Genomic DNA, 22,342 nt, shown 5'->3' on the forward strand with positions numbered 1-22,342 from the left:
ATAAATTTACCCTTCCGAGTGCAACAAAATTATGAGAGCTTCCTGAGCTTGCTTGGAATAATAGTGACTTTGTCTCAAGTCAAACAGCTCCTGCTTGGAGAGTCATTGTATGCAAGCAGCCGAAACACGTTACCAAAAGCAAAATGGAGACAAAGAACTCCTGTTAGAGGAAGGATGTGTCTAATCATAAAGTACACGACCTTATCAATCCATGCCATACCTCTGTGATTCATCACTAGCAAGCTCCTGAGCAAACCGTCTAGCTGCCCCAAGGCAGTGCCCACCTCCAAGGCTCCAGGGTGGGCATCTCCCAGGAAGGCTGGAAAGGGAAAGCAGGGGAAAAGGGTATCCCTTGAATCAGCTTCCAAATTCTGCAGTAGTGCTCCATTAGCTAACCCTCCTTGGTCCTCCAGACCCAAGACAAAAGGTCTGAAATTATTTACACATGGGTAGTAGAGAGGCTCTCTTCTAAAATCAGGAACTGCTTTGCATCTAACTGGGAGTTGAGTAAGGGTCTCCAAGCTGAGCAGCCCCACAGACAGCTGCCAAGGCAGCACACCTCAGCAGCAGCACAAAGACATCAGCTAGCCCTTCACAAAACTACTGCAGAGCTGGAAGCGCTATTAAGCACCTTGCTAGCATGGCCTGGGATTCTGACCTGGCATAGCTGCCCAGCACCTTGAAATATGAGATTGGCTCAGTTGGTTAGAGCCTGGTGCTAACAACACCAAGGCTGTGGGTTCAGTCCCTGTACACTTAAGAATTTGACTTATCACATTTGTGGGTCCCTTCCAACAAAGAATATTCAGCAATTCTGTGAAATATCCAGAGCTGTCCAACACTAGTTCTAAGGTTTTCTATGTTTCATTATATGGATCATGAAGATAAGAATGACTTAAGTTATTAAATAACAGGCATACTAGAATTACATTCACTACACAATATTTCTGACCCCACACCAACATGTTAGCACCCTGACTGCAAATTTAGTGCATTCTAAAGATTGCCAGGTGTACCAGAAAAACAGGATTGGAGCACTGCAAATAGAATAATTTTAGGGGCTACTGAAGGAAACTGAGAACTTTGTAACTTCTTTCCCCAAAACTAACAGTGCAAAACTGTCAAGTTCACATTCTTCCTCAAAGATAATTACAGGCCAAGTCATGATCCTGTGTGTTTCAATACTACATTACAGATGCCACTGGCAAAGGAATGTGCATAGAGCCGCAGCACAGAGTTTGTAAAGCTCACACAGATTTTATGCCACTTTTTAACTTGGCTAATTAAGTGAAATATATATTTTTTTAACAACAGCTTCAGAACACTCTAACCTGTTCTGAAATAGGGTGCATCCAGCTATGGAAACAACATACACTTTGTCATCATAGCACTAGAAATGAAAAACACTTGGTCAGAAAAATCACTTTCTGCAAAGAAGATTTCTTCTGCTTTTTGCTAGGCACCTTAGTAACTCGATGCTTTTTAAGTTTCCTTTATCCCTTAAATTTTATATACACAAACAAAATTAATGGATTCGAGGTCACGTGCAAGCAGGCAAGAAAAAGTAAAACCACCACTATTCCTCTGCTTTGTTGTGATTTATATGAGTAGGCAACAAAAAGAAATAAACAAGATTTACAGGAGTTACAAGCTGTTAAAAACCAGATTGTGTCATTTACTACATCCTTAGAAAAACAATGCTGTATTGTCCCCTAGAGAGTACTTCTTCATTCTTCCTCTGTTCTTGCAATGATTCTGAAAAAATTCCAAATAATGCCTTTTTGTCTTTCTGTAGGTGAAACTGCCCAAGTTAATAGATCTTGTAGCTGTTAAGATTTTTATTTTGCTGAGCCTCCCTGCAGCAGTGGGACGGCAGGCACGCAGAAGAGCCCAGCCTTGGAGCAGGTGCAGGCTCTGACCAGGTTACGGGTGTGCAGCCACCACCTCAGTCGCAAGGACAAGGTGTTCACCCCTGCTAAGCACTGCTGGAGGGGCTAAGAGAAGGGTACATGTCCCTGACAGCCCCGCACCTGAGTGCCTCTGCTCCACATCTCCCACATATTGGGAGGCATGGTTGACAGCAGCCAACCCCTGGCTTTCCCCTGCTCTTTGGGTCATCACAAAACTGAGACCCGCTGCCCGCAGGATGCACTCCCACCACACGAGCTGACTGGACACTGGAGGCTGTATTCCCAGGGAGGAGAACGGGCTGTGAGTGTGGCTCACCTGTACTGGCCTCACCATGCTGGTGCTTCACCCCAGTCCAGGTCTAGGTGAGAGTTCTCCTTGCTGCAGCCTACACAGCCTGACAGCCTCAGCTGCCAGCCTGCCTCGTCCTCCAGACAGCTCTGGGGCCAGCCACGCTGCACTGGGACAAGCTCCCACAGCCAACAGTAGCCAAGCTGGCACGGCACCTTGGGCAAGCTGGACTTGAGCACAGTCAACAAACTGGTTTCCAAAACAGCAGCACGGTTGGAGCCCTGTGCCACCCCCACAGGCACAAGCCCGGCCTCGGGGAGAGCTCATTAGTGTGGGCAAGGAGCCACGGGCTGCGGTCACACAGAGCCCTGCTGCACAGATAACGGGAGCTATACATAGCCATACTAGGAACTGCAATCACTGTCCTGATAGCTCACACATGCCACCAGATCCTTAACCAGCCAGCAGCAGAACTTTGTTTTTTAAAACCAGTTTGCTAAAAACTAGATGTCTATCAGGACCTCCTCCCTGCGTTTTCTCCAACCCCTGCTTTCAAGTGAGACTTTACAGTACCTGAGCGTTTCAGTGGCCCACAAGATGCAATTACGTCCCCTGTGAAGGCAGAAGTAAATAATTTCTTTTCAGTTGTCCACTTGGAGCAAATGCAGCCTGTGAGAAATGATCAGAGGCTGAGCAGACCTTGGCATTTACTGTGCTGTTTTGCAGCATTAGAATTAGCTCCCATGCGCAGAGGGAACAAAGATCAGTGTACACAGCAGTTGAAATCCTAGCCTAATTACAATCATAAGATTTGCATAGCAAACAACAGTAATTTATTCCAGAGTAAAACTGTAGCACTCCGTTAGCCTTGTTCAGCCTTCACAGAGGGGAACACTGCAAAATAACTTTCTGGATATTTTCTGAAATACATTTACGCATGCCAGTCTTGATTCTTTTAGCCAAAGGTGCACGAGGATTTCCAGCCTGAGGTTTGTTCTGCAGCACTTTGTGCTGGAAAAGCTTGAAATCCTTGTTCTACAATTTATTTGGCAAAAAATTCAATTACTCAATTAGCAAACAGTTAATCACAAGTTATTTTCCCATTGTTGTGGGCCATTGACACACATTTTCTCTGTAGAAAAGTTTATGAAAGAAGCCTTATAGGCTAAGTTTGATGTGCAAAATGAAGATTTTAACTGATTAATAATTGATTCTATTTATATTGAAGTAAAATAGAACTTGTCACAATTACCAGAATTCAGAATAATTTTATTCAAATCCCATTAACTTCTGATTTTTTATGCTAAATTGTCTGTAGATTGATCTTTACTTGTTAACTAGAAAAACTGATCCCTAGTCCAGCATCAAAATAGGTAAACATTTTCTCAATGTCTCCTTTTCATGTCTTTTCTATGTCATACACCAAAACCTTGTATTAGCAGAGACGTACAACTGCTCAGCTCTACATTGAAAAAAAGAAAAAATACATAAATCAAGAAACCCCACTACACGCTGACCTTGCAATCCTAAGCATTCACCTGGATAAAGACTGAAAACCTGCACTTCTGTGCATGACACTGTATTATTTGGGAAGCAGGTGCAGTATTTTCCATAACCCTGCACCCAAAATAACACCAGCCTGACAAGGATGGGAAAAAAAAATAAAAAAAGAAGGCAGATTTACTCCTATGTACTTAAGAGGGACACTTTAGATTTTAAGCAGAGAGTTCCCCTGTTTGAGACGCATGGAAACCCTGAAGCCTTGCAGCCTCTACCTGGTGGCACCAGCACAGAAACTGTGGACATGCTGCTGGGGCAATATTGGCCCCTTACGAAGTCCTTGTGGTGCCATGCCAAGGCTTTCTGGTGAGAGGACAGGAGCTCCTGAGGCACAGGTGAAGGGTGAAGAGGAGTCCTGGTCCTGCTCAGGCATTAGTGGCACCCTGCACGTAAATGCCTACTGCTCCTGGGGCCCCCTCCCTGGGAAGGAGAACAGTAGGTGGTTTGCAAACATCCCAGAAATCATTCTGAACATTAAACATGTTCATGGGAACATGACCTCACTCTACTAAAATGCAAAACTTTAAAAATGAGTTACTATATTTGGAGACAGAAACAGAGAAAGAGAACAGCAAACATGCTTTACTGCCACCCCACCCCATACATTCAGTCAGACCGGCAGGTCAAGCCAATTCCCTAAAATCCAGCACTGCAGGTAAACCTGGCTCTCAAGCACCCTGACCCAGCCACTGATTTGCTGTAACACCTTCCTTCACCTCACCTCCATCCTCCCTGTGCTTGTCTTTGTTTCCAAGAATAAAGATCTGGAAGGAGAGTACACCCTTGGGTTTTCAGCAATGGGAGATCATCTGTCAAAGCACCTGCTCCTTCCTCACAGCAGTATGATCCTGACCAGCTGTTCTTATGGAAGAATGCCTCTAGAAGGGTGGCTCAGGACTTATCTGACTCTGAAGAAGCCTAACACAAAGCATGTGTGCATTTTTCTGACAGACACAAGTTCCAATATGTAAATTCTTCCAAACTGCAGAACTATTTGTTATACAAACACATACAAGATAACAAACACTATGATTCATTACTCGTTCCTTATAGGGAGTCATCATGACAATAATCAAGCTCATCTGGAACAGAAAGTCTTTCACCTGGTGGCCATGAAGTACTACAACAGGCACAGCCCAGAGGAATTTAAACAGCATTCTGTAAAAAAACAGTCTCACACCAATCCAAATGAGGCTTTCCACCGTGCTCATTCTGTCTAGCAAATCTGAGAAGCAAAACACTTAGAGAAATCTCAAGAAGCACAGCTGGGCTATGGAATTCAGCAGTTTCAGCATTTTCCCATGAAGGCTGTGCAGCAAAAGCACACCTGTGCTCTGCTGTATCTTACAAACTCCACAGAAAAAAGTTACCTTCACTGTCTGAACACCCAAAAAGGCAGTAACTTACACATCTTTTCTACAAAACTAATGGAGAAAAAAGCCCCAACAAACCAAACAGGAGGGAAACTAAGTAGGTGCAAACTTCACTGCAGTCTGATCAACTAGTTTATCAAAGTTCTTGGTATAAAAATGACTTGAGGTCAAAAAATCCATTGATTTTGAAAATTCATTGATTGAAAGCTAATTTTAAAAATAATCATTTTCTGGTTATTCTTGGGATAAAACTTACCTGTCACATTTCCAGTACACCACACAGGGTTTGGTTGTTATCAGAACCTATATACATAAATGAGCACAGTTCAAGTGAAGTCACCTCCCATAGTTTACATGTAATAGCTTCTAATCAGTGCAAAGAGACTTTTCTTTCTATTGAAAGCTGAGCACATTTCAAACAATCATATTGAAAAATGCAGTTGGATTTTCCAGGTTTGTTTTTTTTTTCCTTCTCTTCCTCCACTGTCTTGGCATGAAATCATTTAAAATCATACCCAGAAACAGGGAAGGAAGTTAACAGCAAATTCACAGAAACAACTACTACTTCTTATGAGAAAGAACCCGAGACAGCATAGCATAGTCCAATGAAATTCCCAGCAAAAAGCTGTCTGAGAGGGAAGCTGTCTCTGCCCACCTTCCCCAGCAGCCAGCAGCAGACCAACCTGGTGCAAGGCTCTGGCTCCTTGTCTGTGACACCTTCTGCTTGTCTTACATCTTCACTAGCACTGTCCAAACTATGCTGCTTCTATACAACAGACAGCAAGAGTAAAATCCCCCTGTCACAGAAACACAGACAGCCACCAAGAGAGTCACATGCAAACTGCACACAGGCACCCTGTGGTTCCTGGACCACACGTTGGACCCCCTAATCTGCATCTCCCACATCACAAATTCTACCTACCATAGCAGAAGACTTTTATCTCAAGCACTTTCCTTTTGGAGAGATTTTTGGCAGGACAGTTGATTTATATTAGTGTGAGACATTTTAGTGGAAAATATGAATGCTGCTGTGGCAGTTCAACACAGACACCAGAATCTTCCATCTTTGTAATAGCAGAAAAAACCCCATATAATACATCTTCCTAAATGCGCATATGTATAAATACACATGCATGCAGCCACATACACACCACATTAAGTGCATTAATACTGTCAGCAGTTTTATTGATGGCAGGTCAACACGGTTTCAATTCTGATAAAGGAAGTGCAGCAATTATAATGACTAAAATTTAGTATCAATTAGTTGAAATATTTCCAATCCTTGCAACATTCCCTTAGAAGGGAACCTTAGATTGGGTCTCTTGCTCCTTCATTGAACTTGGATGTTACCAGCCACCAAATCCAAATGTTGTGTTGAAGAGACTGGTGGAAAACTTGGTGACAAAAGCTACCTCTCCTAAGGAAACAAGCCCAAATCAATCCTTCATTTTCCCTGGTGACTTTCAACATGGACTCATGGGAACTTTACCAAAGACACTAGCAGCTGGCATATATCTCCAACTGCATACTGGAAGAAAGAACCAGGCAGGCTGGCACACTTTGGAGCAGGTGACATGAGTTTACTCCAGAACCCAAAGAGGAAGCACGGCATGCAGAGCGAAGAGATACCGTACTCATCCTGTGGCTGCAGAACCTGATGTCTTTAGAGGCACATATAACAACATGAAGCAAGTACAGCTACTGGGAATCAAAGTGCAGTGTTTGCACCCCAGGACCCACTTCTGCAGGTATTACTCTGTGCACATGGGTCCACTGATGTGCAAGTAGCCACATTAGGAAAGAAAGAAGTCTGTGTGGAGAAGTGAATACATAGACACTTAGGACTGGTCAGGCTGGTCTCAGGCTGAGACCTTAGAGTCCTGAAAGAACACTCCAGACCATATTGCATTCAGTGGAAGCTATTAATAAAACTGGAAAATGAGTTAACTTCCTCAGTGAGCCATCCAAACTTCCTGCTGATATTCCCACTCACCCAAAAGGGAAAAAAAGTTAGCTTTTTTTATCAATCAACCCTAAAGTATATCTCTAAAATACAAAAATGAAGGAGTTGTCTTTTAAAAGCATTGACTTTTGTAAATGAAGGGTCATTAACAGCTTAGCAGAACAGCTTTAGTTCTTACTATGCATCCACTTTGTAATAGACAACTTCTGTTATTCCTTGCTTCATTTCCAACAGGAAAAGCATGTTTGATTCCCAGCCTCTCTGGGAACAAAATGGGCAGGAGACTCTCATCCTTAGCCTTTATGACCCTGTTAAATTATTCTCCTCTTTTAAGGCATGAAGTGATTTCCTTAAAAAAAAACCACATAGGCATTAGGAAGGTCTGCTGCTGAACAGACACAAAAATTTATTTCTGTGAAAAAATACATGTGCAAGTATCATATCTGTGTTTCCATTCATTCATTTTCTTTTTCCTGAGATCCACCTTTTTTTTTTTTTCCTACAAAAATATTATTATGGAAAACCATATGATAATTAGCTAATGTCTTGACTAATACTGTCATAAAGAAATTATGTCTACCTGCACTTCTTTAACAGTCTGATTAAAAAATGCTAATAAGATTGACAACAAGTTAAACAGCAGTATAGTATGTTTTCCTCACAGTAACTATTCTCCTGAGGCATAATGACAGCCCTGTAAGACACAGAAATGCAAAGTACATTATTATAGATTATTATAAGAGAACAGCATGAGAGGTGCAAAAATTTGTGAGTTTAAAAAAATTGCAGATTTTTTCTATAGATTAAGCTCTCAACTCAGATTATAAAGTATCTCCATACAGTTCTATTTTTTCTGATGTCAGTAATCTTAGATTGAGATCAAATAAAATTCAAACACTTTTTATGGATTTCTGATTAATCTGTAGGTTTTTTTAATTACTTTCAAAAGTTACACACACATGCACACAAAAAAATTCGTACATTAATCTAAGAAGCAATCTTGCAATGGCAAGTTGCAAAGAATTTGTTCCTGTTTTCATACCATCCTAGCTTGAAGAACAAGATGAATAGATGGTAAAGGCATCACCTTGGGGGAAATGCACCATTCCTCAGATATGTATTTATATAACTCTGGTTATTTAACATGCATATTTACTTAAAGCGGTGTATGATTACATATCTCACCTTGTATTTGGTATATTTTACTCTGTTGGTTATAAATCAAATATTTTATACTTCTTCCACTTCAACACTGCCAATAGGTCAAAACAATTTCATCTTTAATAAAGATGTTAGAAGAGCCAAAGGAACAACTGTCCTGCCAGAATGTCCCTATGCACCTCCCTACTCACATCTGCCTAAGCACCTTCCAGTCCAGTAAGTTAAACATAACACACTTTGCCTTGTCTTATCGCCCGAGGAACAGGGAACAAGTGCCACCTTCTGTGTCACACATGAATCACCCACTTTCTTCCCCATTACACCAACTAAAAAAGCCCCGATCAACTGAGCTTTCCGCAACTGCGATTCTTTTCTATTTGCACCTTTACAAGTACCCAGGAGCCCTCATTGGTCAATGTTTTCGTAACACATCTAGATTACAGCACTAAAACGACTTACAAATATAGCTCCTGTCCAACTTAAATGTTAACTTTATATTAGCTTTAGCTTTAGATTTTAATGGCTTCCAATTCCTATATGTATAAATACACTTAAGTGAGGTCAAAAAACAGTCTTGATACATTTGGATAACAATAATGACAACAGAGCCCACAAACTTTGATATCTACCTGCTTGAGTTCAGTGTTTTCACATCTTAGTCAAAATTACATATGCATTTGCTTTTTTTTGCTTCTTCTCTCTGAAAACCTTGGAGACTTAACAGCAGAAGCTACAAGCAAACACGTTGATGCTCTACAGTTAAGAAATGTATTTTCATTTTAAGGATCACAAAGTAATCTAAAGAAAGCATGTTTGCATATGGAGCCCAAATTCTTCCAAGAAAAACAAATAAGTTATCTGCTGGGAAAAGCACAAAATGCAACAAAACTGTAAGATTACTAGCTCAAAATCACTCAAAGAAAAAATGCCAGACTGAGGGAACAGAAACTATTCAAAAAAAACATGAAACTTCCCAAGCACTTCTCTCAAAATGAGGGGACTCCTTGAGAGTTTTCAAACTACTGCACCCATGCACAGACACTTTTAATGGGATTTGCAACAAAAACACAGCAATTCCTACTGCCATGTAAGAATAAGGCTGCATGGTGGCAATTACTGTGTTCTCAGCTTGCCCTTACACTTAAAATAACAAAGGAAGAAATTACATTACTTAACAGTTTTCCTGCTATCGTAAGTGAGCCACACCTGAAAGTTGTAGCTGCACCAGCTCAGAAATATTTTCCTTCAGTCACCACAGAAACTAATGTAAAAACTCCAGCAATTTGTTCTCCTGTTTTCAGTAGAAAATTTACATATGAATTACACACCAAATGCCCTTGGTCTAATAAACTGTTCTGGACTCGCACAATGAAAATACTGCTTTTTCCTTATCATCCTTCTCTTGCTATTCTTTTCTGTCTTTACAAAATACCATGTACACCTAAAGCCAGCAGCAAGCATTGTGGTGAGTCTACCTCTTGCCTGAAGTCCATGAATGGAGACAGAGGTTTGGAAACTTATCCTCACATTTCAAAGGATTTTGAGATTCTCAGATTTTCTGCCAGACAGGCCCTCTTGTTAGTCACTGCCTTGTGTATAAGTATTGACACAGCAGTCTGTACCAGTTAAGAAATCATCTGATGCAACTCAGCTGATTTTCAAACATATAAAAAAATTGCATATCATAGATTACATGAATGATTGAGGTTCAGGACCTGACTGGAAGACCTGAATACTCTTTTTCTATTACTTTTCATATTCATTAATCACCATTAGATAAAGAACAAATGAATTCACACAGAGGCTAGAAACAGCACAAGAGTTACTTAGGTATTTCCCATGACAGAATACAACTCAAACATTGGTTTTGCACTCAAGAACAGAACTGCAAACATTTCATGATTGCGCTTCATATGGGAAATCAAAACAAACCTTACCTCATTTTAAATGGCAAATTTTGTAAAAAGTCAGGCTATGCTAGTACAGGGTGTAAGGAACCATATCATCCTCCTTCGGCAGACTTTTCCAAATGCCCCTGTATTCAACTAAGTCTAACTCCTCTCTGTTTTGTTTCCCCAGGAGGACCCATTCAGGACCATGTGCTCCTTTTCAGCTGTCAATAAACAGAAGCAGTGAATTCCCCAGCGCTTCACAAAGCTAGTTAGGCATAACCATTCATTTCTTCAGGAAAACAGGGCATTGATTTCAGCAAATTCCCAGGGAGCAGCTACAACAAAGAGATCAAAGACCCACCTCCTTTCCTGCCTGGCTTTGGCCGGCTGGGCTGAGAGGAGCAGCAACAGGTTTCCCGAAGAGTGGGCTCTATCCCCACCGACCACTGCACGCTCCATTCACGCCCATCGCCTTCCTACATTCCTGGGACAGCCCGCGGTACTAACCGTGACAAACCCCTACATTCAGGCAGCATAATATACTGCACACTAGTTCATCCAAGGATAAAAAGAAAAACAAGCTCCAAGGGAAGTCTGCTGCTTCCCCGATCAGCCGAACCTCAGTAGCTGACAGGCTTTTCATAAATGTCTTTTTTTTTCTTAGCTGCTCCATATTAAACCAGAGAAATGTTTGCTACCTCAAATTCATTGTGCTGAAACTTCTCTGGAATGTTGGCTTTTCTGATTTATTTCCACAAGCTTGAAGACTTAGCTGCTGGAGTTTGAGGTCTAGCTGCAGCAGCCCTTGTATTGTGCAACCATGATATTTTCTTTGTGCAATTCGCCCTAGACTGCAGTGGGGTTTTTTCTAAGGAATTTAAGGGGTTTGTTCCAGTTTGGTTAGAATTTTTACTTTTTTTCATTATACATCTTGTCTTCATTACTGTAATCTGGAAAAAGATTTTTAATGCTAAAATTTGACCTTGTACTGAACCAAGCATTAGCAAAAGACAATGTCATGGTCAAGCTTAAGGACTGGTGGTTAGGCTACACATTTACTGCTAAACAGTAAGAGCCAGAGACATCGTGCTGAGACCACCTGGAAGCAGCTCCACAAGTCTAAATGCTCCTCATCTCCATCTTTTTTCCCTAACAAACAGTTTGGTTATATCTAAATTCCTTAAGTGGAACACAGTGTGGTAGATATTATCCCTCACACACACCCTAGTGTTTGTTGCTTGTTAGTATATGCTTGTACTGAGCTCACAGGCTGGCTCTGAAATATTTATTTATATACCGACAGACATAAAGAGCTGAAGTAAATTCACATTTGTACAGATTTGCCACGTCATTCTTTAGCATTTTCCTGTGCACTGATGTTTTACCAAGGTACTCCCCAGCTGTCACAAACACCCACCAGCGGGAACCTGGAGAGCTCCCTCAGCACTGGCACCGCCTCCGGGCCACTGACACGTCTCCAAGGGAGAAGACCAATGTCTATCCCACTAACATGAGAAAGTATCACAGCACCTGGCATAGCAGAGGCAGTACAATACTGAGAAGACCAGGGACAGCTGGTAGGGATGACAGCTCACTGCACAGAAGACAGCTGAGAACACAAGGAAATACAGAACTGTGGAATTACTGAAGTTGCAGGAGACCTGTAATGATCAACTAGCTGACTCTTGCTGAATGCAGGCCCTTTAATAGCATTACCTAGAGCCTTGTCAAACCATATCTCTAATACTTCCAGTGAGGGCAACTCCACCACTTCCCTGGGCAGCCTATTCCAATGTTTGATTGATCCCTCATTGAAAATGCCCCTTACCTCCACAAACACCTCCCCTAAAGCAACTTGTGGCCATTGCCTCCTGTCCTGTCACACTGCATGCCTGGGGAAAGGCTGCTTCCAACTCCTTTTCCGTAACCACCATTTTTTGTACTGAAAAGACCATAACTAGACCCTCTTGATCCTTCTCTTCTTCGAGCAGAACATACCCAACTCCTTTAGCCTCTACTCAGGTGACAACTTCTAGCTCCCTGATCATTAGGGGAAGCATGAGAAAGGCACTGTTGCTGAGCTGAAAAAAAAGAAAAATTAAACTGCCAGTTCATAAAACTGCTAAAACAGACAAACATCTGAGTACAGCTCAGGAGTCTTGACCATGACCTCTATGCAGTCACCCTGCCCTCTGCTTTCTTTAATATTTCACTCCTGATAATAGTTTTGCCTGTTGAATACAATACAGTCAGGCATATAACATTCCTTATTTTAGAGTTCTCTCTGTATCTAAATGCATTTAAGCATGCCCTGAAATTGCCATTTCAGAGAAGAAATTTTAAAAATGCATTTTAACAAATAACTTGATCTCCACATATAATTGCTATCTTCCATTAAGCCACTGATGGTATTAACTGATTGCAGTTATCAATGATAAAAACCCCAATCCTGTTTTCCTTATTCCTCTAAGGAAGTACTGAAGAATGATAAAATGTATGTCTGAAATTTCCCTCTCTTATATTGCACAGTGTGCAGCTGGGCAGCCCTTGGAAGCAATGATAAAAAACAAAGGCAGCTGAGACACTGGAGGGACTCCAAAAGAAAACATGTAGATCAGATCAATAAGCAGAAAAAAAATGTGCTTAATGCTTCAGATAACTTAAGCTGGAGTGAGAGAGTGCAAGTATCTGGAAAATGTGAGCAACAACCTTTTGTGGTAGTTATGACAGCAAAACATAAGGATGTAGCACTTCTCTGTTAAGAAGAAGGATAAATAATAGTGATAAGGCAGGAGATTTGGATGTGACTGGGATAATGATGCCTTGGAAGCACAGGAGTTAAATTCACAAAATTATTAAAAAAACCCGAGCACATCACCCTGTAGTAATCTGGGATGGTATTTGTGCCAAAGATAGATAAAACATTTTAGACAGAATTGCAATTTTGAATCTCAATGAACCAGTCTGTTCTTATAATTGGGCCAGATTTTTACAATTGTACTCACATTAAGTCATGCTTTACTCCAAGAATAATCCTGTTGATTATAATAGCAATATTGTTTCACAGATGTCCCAGAGGAAACACAAATGTAAAAGCAGACTTTATACTTCAGATAAAAGACATCAATCATGAGTACATCTGGGAATCCGATAAAAACATATGGTACAAAAAAATCATTGTGGGATGATGGAAATGTACTTACAGAGCAGGTCTGTGGACATGTTTACAGATGAGGCAAAGGAAACCTACACAAAATAAATGAAAAAAAGAGTTATCAGTTTTCTGAACTAGGACTATTTATGTTTATATCTCATGCTAATAAACATATGCATAGTCTTTTAGTTCTTTAGGAAATAAGGATAAAACATCTACAGAAATCTGAAAAAGGAAGAACTTCAGTTTGTAGGGAAAAGAAAAACTGATTCCACTTCATTTCACAGACAATGTAAACTGACAATATTAATGTTGTCAGTTTATTGTCATTTTTATTGTTATTACTGTCATTAATATTAACAATATTAATAAAATGCATTTTAATTAAGACCAGTTCACTGTATTCCGCATCTTCATTAACTTTCATTATTATGTATTTTCCAGGTATCAATTACAACAGAATTTTCAAGCATCATGTATTTTACCCTATTGCATGCTGTCCTGTGCTTAAGCCTGCTGATATTTCTAACAGTCCTAACCCTTGCAGAGTAAGAAAGAATATTAATTAAATATAGGGCAAGACATGTTATCTGGTCTCTTGAAGGACTTCTGGAGACTTTTGGTTTTCTGCTGAATTCATTCATCTTGTTCCCTTCCCATTCAACTGCTGGTTTTTGACCTAAATTTTACTATAAGCATATAGGAGTAGAATCTGAGTTTTCTGTAGCTGTCTTAGCAGTCCCCAACACACGGGTATCCCAATGACTGAATAAGGCTACGTGGAGCTACAGAAGTAATAATATGTGTACTAGTATGAGGGCACAAAAACAACAGTACAAATCACATCAGTGTATGCCATTTTATGCTGTGCATAAATCAGGCAGTGTTTAAACGGGTGTGTGTGTATGAATTAGGGTGAATGAAAGATGTTCAGTAAGGCCAAGTGCTGGGTCCTGCCCTTGGGTCACAACAGCCCCATGCAGGGCTACAGGCTGGGGAAGAGTGGCTGGAAAGTGGCCCAGGAAAAAAGGACCTGAGGGTGCTGGTCAACAGCAGCTGAGCATGAGCCAGCTGTGCCCAGGTGGCCAAGAAGGCCAATGGCATCCTGGCCTGGATCAGCAATGGTGTGGCCAGCAGGACCAGGGCAGGGATTGTCCCCCTGTTCTCAGCACTGGTGAGGCTGTGCCTCGAATCCTGGGATCAGTTCTGGGCCCCTCACTACAGGGAGGATATTGAGGGGCTGGAGGGAGTTCAGGGCAACAGAGCTGGGGAAGGTCTGGAGCACAAAGCTTATGTGGAGCGGCTGAGGGAACTGGCTTTATTTAGCCTGGAGAAAAAGAATCTCAGGGGGACCTTATGACTCTCTAAAACACCTGAAAGGAGGCTGTAGCCAGATGGGATGAGTCTCTTCTCCCAAGTAACAAGGGACAGGACAAGAGGAAATGGCCTCAAGGACAGGAGGAAATGGCCTCAAGATGTGCCAGGAGAGGTTTAGGCTGGAAATTACAAAAAAAGTCTTCAGCAAAAGAGTTGTCAAGCACTGGAATGGGATGCCATGGGAAGCGCCACCATTCCTGTGGATATTTTAAAAACATGTAGATATGGTGCTTAGAGTGATGGCAGTGCTGGATTAATTGTTGGACCGATGATCTGAAGGTTCTTTTCCAACCTAAATTATTCTATGATTCTGTGAAAACTTGGCTCTGATGAAGACAACAGTATTTTGTTGCTGACTGAAATGGGTAAAAAAAAAAAAATCTTCATTTTTAAAAGTAGAATTATTGTTAGTAAGATTCTTCCAAATTAATTGGGGCTGGTTGCAAGAACTGAGTTGTGCTGAGAGAAAAGTAAAGGGCCCACATGCTAGAGGGACATCAGTGAGTCCTCTTTCCAGAAAAAACAGGCATGCTGACAGCAGGCTTCCTAAGCAGCAAGTGTCCTAGTCTGGTTTCCATCAGCCAGAAAACACTTTATTTCTGAAAAAAATCTGCTCTGCAGTTTGACGATATTCTGACTGAGAGCAAGACTCTTGTCTGTAGTGTTAATTTCTAAAAATATAGCCCTTGCAGAGGGAACAGTGGACTTTAATGGCATCCATATGTGACTGCACCAGCCTTTGTCATCCCCAGAAACAGCAAGCTACATGTTATCATTGTCAAAGCAGTGCCATCAACTCATTTCACCCACTGAATAACTAGATTCATCATAAAATATTTAATTGTCTTGGCATTCAATCTGCAGGGCAATTACCTGCTAAACCACCACAACACAGGTTCTTCCCTCGCATATGGTTTGAGTCATTAGTATACCTTCGTTGTCACACATCTGGTCTGCAGCACTGTCCTGTCATGAGGAAGTGCAGCCTCAGCCCATGCCCTCTCTGGCCCCCACATATCCTCCCATCCAGCCTTGTTACAGTGACACTGTGGTCCATGAACATCCCAATTAAGTTTTGGTTGAGTTGTTCTATGATGTCATTTTGGAGGTAAATCACCAAAGTGTTTTTCTCCTCAGGCCACTGATGCCTGAGAATTTTTTCCCAATGTACAATTCTTTGATGAAACAGTGTTAGCAACAGCAACCCCAAGTGCCCAAGTCCAGCCCTTGGAAGGACACAGAAACTACAGACCAAGAGGGAGCACCTCCGTGAGAGCATCCCAGCCACTGCAACACAACCCACTTGCAGGACAGAAGAACAGAAGGCACAAGGAACCACACCGCCACAAGGAACTACTCCTTTTCCAACAGCTGGTTCAGACTTTATCCCTTACCAGCTGTTGGGGTGAGGAAAAGTACAAAAAAGCTTGACCTGTATTTGCAGGGGCAGGGGAGTTTAAGTAGAACTACAAGCTCCTTCAAAAGCCATGCCAGCTCTTACCTGCAGTTATCCTCAACAGGGACCCAGAACTGCCTGTCATCCTAGCTGCACAAAACTATATCGTAAATCCCTCTCCTTCAAGGGTTTGAGGGCACTCCTTGTGCAGTGTATTTCCCCCTGACCAAGGGGGTTCCAACACATGCACAACTGGGGCAGCCACAGATACTGTGCCAAGCAGGCACAGTGCCTGACAGTTTCTGGCCACATCAGCTACTTGTCTGATCTAAACTCAGGTGACTGGCCATGAACCACACTAACCTTTACACAAAGGGTTGTAGGTATATTGGCCAAATTTGCTGTGCTGCCCACAGAGTCAAATTAAGTTGTTTGCAGTTGCTCTTAAGTATCCTCTTTTCTCATCAATGAATGGGCAGAAGAGGAAGAGAAACTGAGTGGGGGATATTTCCCATACATGAAAATTGCAGCCTAGAAGATGTGAGGCAAAGCCTAATGAGGTTTTTACAGGCTTTCAGGTATCAGGGAAATAACTTATTTATTTAGGTTGAGGAAGACTTGATGGGTTAAGTATAATAGATGGTTAACAGTCAAGAGATAGCAAAACAGTGATTACAGACACTTTGAATGATGAAAAGTTCAATGCTTTGTGGTGGTGGAAAGTGATTTGCACCCATTAGAGGAAGTGGGGATGGGTTCTGCACTGCCTAGGAGAACATGTCACAGTGTATTTTGTATTTTCAGGATTTTAGGAATTGGGTTCTTTTCAGCTGCTCCACGATTGCCAAAAATTCAGAGGCTATGCATTTTATGTTTTATAAGTGATTTTAGTGGGCACACTGTGGGCATGTATGACTCAGAATAGATACATATGATGGTGGTCCTGTCTCAGGGGACTGTCCTGAGATGTCCAGAGTCCACAGTGGCAAAGGCAATGCCTGTTACCTGCTCTGTTCTGGTGCAGAAGACATTGAAGTAATGAAAACAGGCAGCAGTTTCCAAGTATGGAACCAAGTATAGTTCATGAGGAGGACCTACAATGAGGATCAAAGTCACTGCTACATCAGAGGAAAGGTCACTTCCACAAGAAAATGCACAGCAAGGAGAACCAGACTGCACAGGACCTATGGGGCTGTTCATGGTGCACGAGACATCCGTGAAGGCCAGCAATGGCCTTGATAACTTCCTTGCTTACAGCAGTTCAAACTGGAAGGCAGCAAGAAGGGCAGCAAAGACTCCACTTCCTACAGCTGCTGCAGGTCACTGCAGAGTTCTAGGAGGATGACAAGGTTTTACCAAAAAGCACTTGTTTCCCTGGCCTTGAAGCTCATCTTTACCAGAGACAACAAACTCCATGGCAAGGGAAGCCAGGAAACTGCTGTATGAGGGACCTTTGCAATGTCTGCAATGTAAGACTGCAACTTGCTGTTTGAGACAGCTGCCCCGCATGTAACACCCAAGGATTCTCATGTGGGTTCATGTGACAGAGCTCTTTCACTGACCTCTTTCAGAAGATGTACATCCATCTTCCCTGGCATCATACCACAGAAAGCTAAGGGAAAAGCAGGCCCAGATATGGGAAGAGACATAAGGGGCAGCAACAGGAAAAGCTTTCACACTGTGGGTGATACCCTTGTGCTTGCAACACGATGCCATCTGTAGATAACAAGAGAACACACTGCCTGCAAATGAGACCTATGCCATGCCGAGACAAAGACCCGGATCAGAGCCTCTGAATTATGAACCCACTGTGAGTTGAAACATGTCTGTTCTGAACCAGTCAGCTTCTGCCCCCACCAAGTCCTCAGAGGTTATTACAGAATTCCTTACATTGCTTTTCACATAAAAACAATGTCCAAAACCAATGACAACTGTCAAACACAGGCACACTCTTGTAGTGATCTGGTGTTATACAGCCCTCAAATGCACCTCAGTTTCATGCTGCCCACCAAAGAGGCACGTTAGTTAACCAGTCATCAAAAGACTAATCTCACTGTGTGAAGTCATCTGTCCACCTTACTCATATAGCTGAAAAGGGACACTGCTATTCCTTGGACACTCAGAAGAACGCCCAGTACAATTCAATTATACTCACAAGAGCCTTATGTAAGCGACATTGTCATCTAAGTACCTTTTATCATATTTTAACTAAGTAAAGGTAAAACACAAGTAAATGTATTTTTTCAAGACATCTATGGTAAGTAATAGAGCTGCAGATGTCTAAAATACACAAGCAAAGATGTGACAGGAAAACCACACTTAACCTACTTACACTGAGATTAAATCAGGAAGGACTCTATTTCCACCACCACAGAAATCAGTTGCTGGGGTTTAACTTTCAGCACACCTGATGACTCAGGTTGCAATCCCTCAGCAGACAACACCTTCAGGAGACAAGGAATCTATCACACAGAATTAGCATTCCACTAATGTCCCTACTTGTGTTCTTTTGGCTACTGCCAGTGCTTGTGCTGGGCTAACTGCTGACATAGTTTTTCTTCTCCCAAATTCATGAACAAGAAAGACAGTAATAATGATGTAGAAATTACTTAAGATTAACAGAGTACTAACATGAAAAAATTAATATGCACAGCTAAAATCTTCATCTAAAGAAAAGCACGCAAATTTTCTAAAGTTTGTGTTAGTCCCACATGTACCTCCATGTAAGAATTTAGTGCATGCTAAGTACAACCCCTCAAATGTATGATTTGTTTGATCTAACTGATCAAGAGTGATATTCTGTGCATTTTTAATCTATCATATGTAGAGTCCCTTGCTAGCAAAATAGATGAAATTATAAATTACTTTATTTATAATATAAAATAGCATAAGTTGTACTTTTACAATTACTTGGGGTTTTTTCAAGTCATGGTATTATTTTATAATTACAAAAGAGAAAAACTGTTTTGCCATCATCTTTTTCTTTATGTACAGGATTCTGCACCTTTCCCTTGATTATGCAAAAAGGCTTGTGCAGTACAACACATTAAAGCTTGTGTCCACAATCCAGAAATTTGTCTCACTAATATTGCAGAAGGTCCCTAAGTAAGTCTGATTTGTGAATGTAAAAAAATAAGGAAAACCCAATATTATAAATGCAATGTCTTTCTCTTTTACAAAGGACTATGCAGAGGTAAAAGAACTGCATAAAATCATAAGGCAGATTGTGAGTGGACAAAAGTCATGCCCCCAAGGATGTTTTCTCTAATGTATTTACTAAGGATATTTTGTACACCTTCAGAATAATATTTTAAATTGTGTTTACAGACACACAGACACTATAGAAATACATAAGCTGGTCCTGCTCCAGAAGGAAACTTTATAATTATATATACATCTCCACAGATTAATGCAGTAGGATACTAGCAACTAAGAGCCCTGTCAGTTCCCAGTGATTTCAAGAGTCTTCTATTGAAAATTATTGGATCCTTTCCCTAATATTTCAGCAAAGCCATACCGAGCATTAAATTTGGATACATAAAAACCTCCTGCCTTAGCATTCCCTCCACCAGCCAATCAATATTCTAACCTGGTTATGATCACCTCCACATGTATCATCAGCAAATATGGTCAACACATATGCACCTAAATCTATCCAAGTCTGTTTTCATTTTAGAGCAAAAAAAACCCAATTTTCTTCAGAAGTAAATACATCTTGTATCCTGTGCCCTGATACCACAAACACAAAGATGAACAAATCTCATTCCATGTTTCAAAGTAAACTTCCTGTTCTGAAATATGGCACTGTCTCTTACCATATTTTCCAAGCCTGTATCACTTGACACTGATCTATTTTGGTCAGCAAAAGACCTACGACAAACAAGGCACCGAACACAAGTCTTTGCCCATCTCCAGTGCCCCGATAACAAGAAAAGCTATTATATAGATTTTTTAAAAAAGAGATAGTAATGAAAGGGAGACAAACTCCTAGGAAAAGATACCAAATGGCATCTCATGCCAGCCTGCCTTACTGAGGCTGCTCTTGTTTTTTGGCTTTGCAAAGCACTCAGAATTTTGACTTCGATCCAGCAAAGCAATTCTGCATTTCCCATGTTTTCCCACCACTGACTTGCAGGGAACTATTTGTACACATGAAGACAAACCTACACTTCATATTTTGCTGGGTCAGTATCAAGGCACCAATCATCTTCCTGGATCCTTATTTTCCTATGAGAATTGGATAAAATGAGCTAAAAAAATAAATCTTGTAAGTGTGAGCTTTAGAAAGCCTCAAGACCCAGGAACATTCCTAAAATAATTTGCATTCCACAGCAGCAGGGCAAAACCATTTCCATTTCAATGAGCCCTTTGGAGAGGACTCTAGTCTACTGGCTGAAACTCAGGACTGAACCCCAGCATAAAATAAACATCAAACTCAGTTTTACAAGGTCACATAAAAAAGCACTTTTCCCTGTTCTCCCTCGATACCTTGGCTAAACTCTTTCATCACTTCAAGACTGCATCCCAACACTTATTTCAAGAAGGGCACTGCCACTCCTCTGCTGGACAGACTGGTTAGCAGAAGATTTCCTGTCCCTTTCCTGCAATCATCCTCAAGCAGCTGTCCCCAAACAATCAACAAGTCTATGGCTTCAGAAAAGGTTTGACAAAAACCTGGGATTTAACACTCACTTCTTTCATAAATTTGATACAAATAACACACACTAGCAGCTGATAACTTTCCAAATGTGGTGAGCAAAACCCACAGTGGAGACAGACAAACAGACAAAGTTCCCACACGGTGCAACAGTCACTCCCATGACCAGGGAGGAGGATACGCTGATACGCTTTTAGTCAGTACTTTGGCAATGTCAGTAAATCTCAGGAAATCATAAAAACAGATTTGTCATCTAGAAGCCAACACCTTACCTCACACATCTTGCTTAGATTATGGTAATCTAAAACCTCCCACCCTCAAAATGCTCACAAACTTGCACATTATCTACAACATATGTAACCTAAGCACTATTGCAATAAGGTGATGCAATGTGTAATGTTGCTGCTATATTATAAAAACACATTCAAAATATTTGGTCAAATTTCACTTCTCAGTTTTGCTCACTGTCATAAATTTTCAGCAGTTTTAAATTTCAATGCTATGAAATGCCTACGTCATTCAGAAACTTGTAAAAGTGAGGGAGTTTTACCTGAAAAAGGATTTTGGGTCAAGAATATTGATATTTTTTAGTTATTTTAGATGCAAAGTGATCTTCACAGTGATACCAAGGGGTTTAGCAGCTTAGTCTCTTTAGTTGCTTCATAAAAGCTGGATGTCTCTATACCTAAATTATGTAGCAAAGCATAATAAATGCTCTTCCACAAACAGCCTCGCTGATTGTTAACAGTTTCTTGGCTAGTAGAAATGTTTTCTTTTTCTTCTCCACTCCCAAAGGTCACATACTTCAGAGATTTGCTTGAGCTGCCTGAAGTAGGCAATGATAGCACAAGTACATCCTTGTAACTCTGAAGCATAAGCAAAGTTTTCACTAAGAACTTAACACTCGAGGCAGAAAGACAGCAGGAGCTGATTTGTTTTAATTAACACTACAAGAGTTACACCAGGGAACAGCTGCCTGTCACATTGCTCCATTTGTTTGCTTCAACCTGCAAGCTCAGATTTCCTTTGGACAGCAGCTGGACCTGTCAATGGCAAACTCAGCAGCAATACCACCCACGTCCTCTTCCTCCTCTTCACACGTGGACTGGCTGGAGTGGGGTACTGCATGGGAAATGCAAGATACCACTTCATATGCTACAGAGGCAAGGGATTACTGTTAGAACTAATTTACTGAAATTAGCCATCACATTAATTGTCAGGGACTGATTCTATTGGAACTAAATTGTTACTTGAGAAGTGATTTCTTATTGTCTTTTTTTAAATGGTATGCTTGTTCTAGGGGTTATATTTTCATAGCAGTGCCTAGAATGCCTATGGTGCATAACTCCAATAATAATCAAATCCTCCAAATGGCTCATATATGCTTTAATAATGAAACTCATACATGTTCCTAAATATTGCTTTGCTGTTTCCTTAATTTTTCCTTTGGTTATCAAGCTATTTAATGACTCCAAAAATCTACAAACTGTGGCTCACATATTATTGTTGAATAAAAGTAGATACAGATGCAGACTATCCATATTCAGTCCAGTAACCTCTTTCTCAGATAAAAAAAGAGATAAAATGTTGCTCCCCACTATCAAGTAGAG

The 22,342-nt window shown here is 41.1% G+C and overlaps 1 protein-coding gene across 3 annotated transcripts in view; it reads right to left on the reverse strand.

Annotated features, from left to right (window-relative positions):
• Positions 1–22,342, reverse strand: part of PLAGL1 (PLAG1 like zinc finger 1) — a 43,561-nt gene that overhangs the window by 12,746 nt on the left and 8,473 nt on the right. For 2 of the 3 annotated variants that reach the window (XM_031504349.2, XM_021540404.3), the window contains exon 2: positions 13,352–13,394. The exons of the other annotated variant lie outside the window; for it this stretch is intronic. In XM_031504349.2, the coding sequence (XP_031360209.1) occupies positions 13,352–13,370 (19 nt within the window). In that variant the 5' untranslated portion in view covers positions 13,371–13,394. The remainder of the gene's footprint in view (positions 1–13,351; positions 13,395–22,342) is intronic. 3 annotated transcript variants of the gene reach the window in all.

Source organism: Lonchura striata, chromosome 3, assembly GCF_046129695.1.
Source record: "Lonchura striata isolate bLonStr1 chromosome 3, bLonStr1.mat, whole genome shotgun sequence".
In the NCBI taxonomy this organism is placed as follows: domain Eukaryota; kingdom Metazoa; phylum Chordata; class Aves; order Passeriformes; family Estrildidae; genus Lonchura; species Lonchura striata.